Source organism: Dendronephthya gigantea, unplaced genomic scaffold, assembly GCF_004324835.1.
Source record: "Dendronephthya gigantea isolate DGI-Jeju-01 unplaced genomic scaffold, DenGig_1.0 000003F, whole genome shotgun sequence".
NCBI classification, from domain to species: domain Eukaryota; kingdom Metazoa; phylum Cnidaria; class Anthozoa; order Malacalcyonacea; family Nephtheidae; genus Dendronephthya; species Dendronephthya gigantea.
Window position 1 is genome coordinate 2,486,441 of NW_021163013.1, and position 7,740 is coordinate 2,494,180.

Below are 7,740 nucleotides of genomic sequence, written 5' to 3' on the forward strand. Positions count from 1 at the left end.
GACCACCAACCTCGCCACTTACTGCATGGACTGCATTTCTGGCCATGATTGACCTTCGTTTTGATACATCCTGTACATGACTGTATATGAGTATGACTATATGCCTGATGCCCATTGACTAATAGTTTATATGCGTAGCACATAATTTATATGTATCATTCGTTAGATCCACTATAGCAAATTTTAAGAATTTTTTGTCACTGCACCTATCATAACAATGGTATAGTAAAGAGGGGCATGATAAAAACGGTCCTAACAGGAAATTGGTAATTTAAAGATGGTAGAATTTTAGGGGGTCTGCAGGACCTCTTGCAGAAATTTTTCTGTATTTTTGCGTTCTTATGACTTGATTTCTAGCATTTCTGAGCAGAGTGAGGTCTGTTGAGAAGCACTGCACATTCTACTTTTATCAGTGCACAAAGGGTTATCACTGCACACTAAAATTAGGTATGCACTGCCATCATGATTATGATATTAAATGGTTGCGAGAAGTTATGGATTTTATGTACGAGGGTGACTCATAAAAAGGTAAAATAAATTTCACTTACTTTTCTAACGATGTCTTTTAAGTGTTTTCGTTATATTTCTAACGTTACTGAATTTAGTTTTGAATTCAAAACAATTAAGACCAATTGTATTTTCACGACATGGCGGGAAATTTTAAAAATTCGCTCAATTTATCTTGACTGAATTGAAAAATATCGTATATTCCTATACAAGAAGTTAACATGATGCTGAACATTTGTATTCCCCAGTCCCCCCCCCTTACTTACATCAGCACGTCCGGATTTGTTGCTATATATCAGCATGCAGCAGATATATATTTTCCGGGATGAGCTTGTCTAATCAATTATACGTTCTTCCAGGTACACAGACTAGTTATGGAAAACACTTCTTCGTCACATTTACATCTCGAAATGGGTATCGTGAATTCGACTACATATATGTAGTCATTACAGCTCTTGAAGAAACAAACGTGACGATTTTTAGCGAACAGACAGGAACGCGATTGGTAATAGAAAAATTCATTAAAGAAGGAGGAATTTTAAGACAGAAACTGCAAATTTCATGGCGATTGAGGGAACTAATAAGTAGCCAGGGAGGTATCGAGATTATCTCATCCGGAGATATTTCAGTTCTGTGCTTAAATATCGGCGAAAGTCTCAAATTTGAAGGAAGTTTAGCGTTACCAACTCTATATAACGCCACGGGTTTTGCCTATTATGCAGCATCATATTTACCATTTTGCACTAATTGCACTTCAAATCTTGCTGTCATACCAGCAGTGCACAGCTTTCGTGTTATGATTACTATTGGAAAAAATATAACTTATCGCTCTAACGGTGGGATAATTGATGAATATAGAAGGCGTATCTTATATATTTATCCTACAAAACGTAATGTGTTATACGTCTCTAGTAAAGAAGATTTATCTGGAACACTCGTTGTTTCAAGGTCACCAATGACCGTGATATCAGGCGTTGATGATCGCAGATTGCGTGGATCATACAGTTTCCTAGAAGCGACACTTTTGCCGACTTATTTGTGGGGCTATGAATACATCTTGACAACAATAGGAACCACGGAAAAAAAACACGGAGACATTTTTCGTATTTTTGCCTCACAAAATAATACTGTTGTCCAATGTTCATACTGGACAAAAGTGTTGTCATCTGGGTCATACGTGGAGTTGACCCTAAATAAAGATTTAGCTTCATATATTAAGTGCAATAAGCCATGTCAAGTTGTTCAGTATATCCGAAGCGAATCAATTTTTTGGAAGAATAGAATATGGTCAATGATGGCTCTTCCTGCAGTAAACCAGTTTCTTTCGTTATATCACGTTGTCCTTCCGTTTGATTTACAAATTTCCTACTCTATCACAATAGTTATAGAACAGAAAAACGTCAATGGTTTACATGCGGATGGGCTGAAATTGAGTGATCTAGATTGGAGAGGCATCAATGCATCGAAATATGTTTGGACAGTGATAAATCTACCAGATCTAAGCAAGGTTGCAATATACCACACTTCTTCCTCGGTGAAGTTCGGTCTCATTGTGTTTGGATGGAACTATCAATCTTCATTTGGTTACCCTGGGGGCTATGATTTAAACCCTCTTTCACATGGTATGCAGTGGTGTATAGCCAGCATAGATAAATAAGATGAGGAGACATGTTCGTATATTCATATTAACAAACTGAACATGAATATATGAACATGAATATAATATTAACATAACCGATAACTTAAATACATGAACAGTCCCCCCAATTATAGTGCTAGGTATTACTAGACTCTTTTTTTTTCAAAAAATGTTATCAAATCTTGCATTGTCATTGAAATTCAAACAAACTTTTTTAATTATTTTCCGATTTTAAGGCCATTCTCACACAAATTATGATAACGATGATATTTTCAAAATTTTTTCAGGACCGTCGCCAGGTAAACCTAGAAACGTTTCAGTGGCTGTTAATAGAAGCATGATGATCGTTAAATGGTTGCCAACGGAGGTTTTTGCTGGTTATGCCGAACACTACTTAGTGTCCTTGAGAGAAAATGGAAACGATACTTTTCGGAAACCACAGGTTGCAACGAGTCCGTTTATCCACGATTTTGCAAGTAAGAATACATTTACCACGTTAATATTATTTAGAAGCTGAGCGAAACATATTTCTCCTCGTTATGCTCCAGCATTGGAATACTTTGAAGTAGAAAGAGTATTTTGAAATAGTATTCCAGATAAACTTGGATAATACCATGCATGCAGTTGATCTAGAATGCCATTCAGGCTCTTGTGGAATATTGCAGAGATTATTTCTGAACTTTTTTCTTTCATTCTTTATGTGGTTTCAGTATTTTCGTTTTTTCATTTCTTTTAATCTCGACGGATGTGCAGCCCTGCTCTCGCGCTTATGAAGATCCTGGTTGATAGCCGTGATCGAATATTTCTTCCTTTTTCTTCAGGCCTGTTTATTTTTCAGATGAATCTGGAGTGTACACTGTGAAAATCGAGGCTGTTGATATTGGCATTGTTGGTGAAGCTGCTTACTATTACAATATAACAATACAGAGTGAAGTTACCGAGGAATCTATTACCCCTGAAGCTAAGAAGTCTCAGCGCAATATGCCCGCTATTGCAGGAGGATTAGCCGGAACCGTTACATTCGTTGGCCTTGCAGTGATTATTTATCTTTTCTTAATGCGAAGACGAAATAAAGGAAGTAAAATTCAAATAACCTCAGTAAGACCTCCCTCTGAACCTAAATTTTATTTATTTATGAGAGCTAGATGTGTCAAATGAAAATACAGGTCTTTTTCACAAAGATCCTGTTAAGGATTATGTTATTTATCTATGGTAGGAATATCAATCCCGCCAGGAAAGTGAACATACTACACAAGATGGGTTCGTTAATTTTGGGGAAATAAATGAATATAACGGTAATTTTTTTGTAAACACCTTCTCTACGCAATACACATCGTATTTTTGATGTATTTTTTGGACATAATTCCATGATATAATTCCACGTTTTAGTACCTCTGCCTGGCGAAATTTCGTACATTACGATCTTAAAAGACTGGGAAATCTGCCTAGACCGTTTGCAGATTTTGAACGAGACACTTGGATCAGGTCAATTCGGCATCGTAAAGCAAGGGTTATACACGTCTCTTCAGGAAGAAAAACACAAAAAGGTTGCTGTCAAAATGTTAAAAGGTAAATAATGGGTGAATTTATTATCAAAAAATCTTTCACTTTTTATGAATTTTAACACCACCAATCTAAAATCCCTTTCTTGTTGGGCAGCAACACTCAACTGAAAGGGAGCATATGCCCTTTCCCTCTTTCATTTAACTCTATAAGAGAGAAGAAGTTAATATATTGAACTATATCAATATGGTAGGAGGAAAAGTAGGAGGAAAAGCAGTGAAAGTAACTATATTAATTAAGTAGCTAAACTAGGAGCAGCGGATCTACATGGGAATGATACAATGCCGTCTGCGTAGAATGAGCCATTGTAAATCCCATACAGATCGGCCAAGAGTATTTTACGTGCTTTTGAAATGAATAGATCAAGCGTTAATGCAATATGCATATTAGGGCATGTGTGTAACAAAGTTATGACTATATTAATTAAGTTTAGTTTCATCAAAGTTAATAATTATATGAATTATTAATGATCAAAATACCTTTATTGAGAATTACAGATGTACACATGTGACAAAAATACTGCGCAGCGATCGGTATATGATACTCACAAATTTCACAACTGTATTTTATTGCTCGTTGTATTAAAGTTTTAGACTCTTAGTTAACACTTATGTTTAGAAAACGCCACGGAACTTGATCTATCAGATCTGATAACTGAGTTAGAAACCTTGAAAAGAATTAACAAAGACCTACACCCAAATATTGTAAGATTGATCGGATGTTGTTTTTCGAAAGGTAATATCTGTAAATATGTTATTAAAGAATATACTCGTACGTGCTTTTGCCTGGCTACGGCTTCGAACTATGAAATTATCATTTTAGGTATAGCTTTTGAATTTGTAAAAGTTTTTGTTAGATGACGGATAATGCATGTTCATTTGTTTTAGGGAAACTAATGGTTGTAACAGAGTACTGCTCTCCAGGTAATCTGCAAACCTTTCTCAGAAAAAGTAAAGTCGATGACAACTCCACTACATCTGACTTGCGAAATGTTCAAATGATATCGACTGTAAGTGGTCGTGAACTATTGAAAATGGGTTTGGATGTAGCAAGTGGAATGGTGCATCTTTCCGATCTGAAGGTGAACATATTTGTTGCATACGATTTCAAAGTTAGACAGTTCGTTGCAATTTTACCCTTAAACGCAATAATCAACATATCAGACATATTTAGTTTCTACTGTATAAAAATAGGTATTATTGAAAAGATATGGTAGCAGAATTGTGTAATACACGTAGATCGCCTATATTAGGATGGGATGCACGGTAGTTTTTCCCTGCAATCAATATGACTATAAAAAGAAAGGCAATTTATCAATCCACCTTAAAAGCCCTCATGCATTTCAGTTCGTTCATCGTGATTTGGCTGCAAGAAATATTCTCCTTAGCTGTGATGTGGCAAAAATTTCAGACTTCGGGCTGACAAGGGATATTGCAAATGTTGAGGAATACATACGAACAAACCAGGTATAATTAATTTTAAAAATATATAAAAGTGAAATCATACTACGGACGGGCTTCGTGCTGAAGGTTATTGAATAATGCAGTTCAGGAAACAAAATGCAAAATTCACCGAGCTTTATACCTTGCAATTGACAACTGTTAAGCAGCAATGATAGTGAAAAAAGTTTCTGATATTCTTAATAGAAAGAACTTTGCGCATGCAGCCAAGCAGGCTCTTGCATATCCTGTATACATCAGTTCACTATTCCAAACTTTAAAATGTCTTCGTATATTTCCTGGTTATGACAAAAAAAATGTTGCTAGCTGCTCTGTATGTGTACGTGCGAACTACACTGGTATATAAGCGAATTGAACGTTTTAAAGTGAGCGTAGGTAATGCGGTGTTTGGGCTCAGTTGGGCGTGAACGTATAATAAATGTAGGAATGTAATTTAAAACCAAAATTTTTTGGGGTAGATAACATTCATGAAACTACAAAATTAATAAGTGTTTAAAATTAATTTGTTGCAATGATTCTTGTAGGATCTACTACCTATTAAATGGATGGCTTTGGAAAGTTTACTTTATGGTCGCTTCACAATTTCTAGTGATGTGTAAGTCCCAATATAACTTTCGGTGAGGTCTTTTTAAATTTAGGCAATAATTTCTATTCAAATTTTTAGATGGAGTTTTGGCGTTTTTCTGTATGAATTGGTAACTTTAGGTAAGTTTATCGATATACTAAAATTTTGAGTCGAGAAAATATGAACTTGCAATATATGTTCATGAATCTTTCGGGTCGTACAAAATGCCTGGGATAAGAATTTGCTATATTCAACCTAAAAAATTTTTAGCCATACAACCAACGAATCTTTTGTACAGATTCTTTCTAAACAGCTGCATGGGGATTTCCTGCGCCCCTTTTATACCCTTTCGATTAGATGCCTGTCCAATTTCCTCCCCATTTACTGTTTCTCTTTCTAAGACCGTCGAGGAAAATCGTATCCACTATTTAGGATAGGTAAACTCGTTGAAATGCATGACACGAATTATTATTTTTAATTATAGTCTCCTTCAATCCATAATGGTGAATATCAATCCATAATGGTGATATATATATATATATATATATATATATATATATATATATATATATATATATATATATATTAATATATATAATATAATATATTATATATATATATCAACATGTGTAAAACAATGTGCCCTCCCGGCTACCTATATATATATTTCTATTAAGAGTTCTATTAGCGTATCCAGAGTGCTCAATACCGTTAAGTAGAGCGAAATAAAACAAGTAAAAGACACGGTTTTCTGTGGTTTATAGCATACAGTTCTGTTTCGTACAGGACTAGCCTGCACTAAATAGCACTGAGGAGTGCAGGCTAGTCCTGTACGAAACAGAACTGTATGCTATAAACCACAGAAAACCGTGTCTTTTACTTCTTTTATGTATATATATATATATATATATATATATATATATATATATATATATATATATATATATATATATATATATATATATATATATATATATATATGTATATATATATGTATATATATATATATGTATATATACATATATATATATATATATACAGTCGTTATCAAAAAGGTTGTCAAATGGAAATATATATAAATACGTAAATATCGGTCACGTGATTTTACTACATACGTTAATTTTATGAGAAATCGTTGGAAATCTGTCGTGAAAATTTCTTAAATGTCATAGTAAGGTGAACAATATTGTAATAATAAAGAAACAAGTGATAAGTGATCAAAATAAGGCATGTTTAATGGTCACGTGATTGATATTTATATATTTATATATATATTGATCGGGACAACCTTTTTGATAACGACTGTATATATATATATATTAATATATATATATATATATATATATATATATATACACCCATTTGCAAAAGCGTTGGCCGCTGATAGATAGATAGATAGATACTCGAAGTCTAATTAGAATTGCATATGATTACGTTTGCATGGGATTTCTATAATATTACACAACATATGCAATTCTAATTAGATCTTGAGTATCTATCTATCTATCTATCTATATGCGGCCAACGTTTTTGCAAATGGGTGTATATATATATATATATATATATATATATATATATATATATATATATATATATATATATATATATATAGTACGCATACATGCTGCGTATATTTTCAAACCTTTTTAACAAAAATAACGCTTGGACAGGTGGGGAACCATACAGCGAGATATCTCCGCTTGAAATGCAAGATCATATCAATCGCGGTTGCCGATTGCCGAAACCGTTTAATTGCTCAAATGAAATGTAAGTAAAATTAGTTTTTTCAGCAATCTGCAAAAATACTCACGATTTTTAGGACCGCTTATTTATCTCAAAATTGCCTTTAAGGGTTACAGCAATAAAAAAGATCTTTCTCTATTTTAAAAGAACATTATGATTATTATAAATTTATTACCTCTCTTGATATTTTCGAATGAAATTATTTTCTATACGCCATTTTTGACTTGCATATTCTTACCCTGATAATTATACATTACGTCATA

General features: G+C 33.6%; 1 protein-coding gene across 1 annotated transcript; it reads left to right on the top strand.

Annotated features, from left to right (window-relative positions):
- The first annotated feature begins 1,801 nt into the window (after window positions 1–1,801).
- LOC114539781 (fibroblast growth factor receptor 1-like) lies at window positions 1,802–5,768 on the top strand. The gene is made up of 7 exons (XM_028560360.1): window positions 1,802–2,129; window positions 2,434–2,481; window positions 3,578–3,715; window positions 4,328–4,444; window positions 4,597–4,790; window positions 5,056–5,175; window positions 5,694–5,768. Exons 1-7 carry the CDS (start codon window positions 1,802–1,804, stop codon window positions 5,766–5,768), a joined length of 1,020 nt encoding a protein of 339 aa, XP_028416161.1.
- Window positions 5,769–7,740: the final 1,972 nt, after the last annotated feature.

Bases quoted from the DNA above. Each gene is read 5' to 3' on its own strand.
- LOC114539781 (XM_028560360.1), top strand. From the start codon at position 1,802: ATGGCTCTTCCTGCAGTAAACCAGTTTCTTTCGTTATATCACGTTGTC. The intron at 2,130-2,433 runs GTATGCAGTGGT...AAATTTTTTCAG, and splicing joins TTTAAACCCTCTTTCACATG to GACCGTCGCCAGGTAAACCT. The intron at 4,791-5,055 runs GTGAACATATTT...CATGCATTTCAG, and splicing joins TGCATCTTTCCGATCTGAAG to TTCGTTCATCGTGATTTGGC.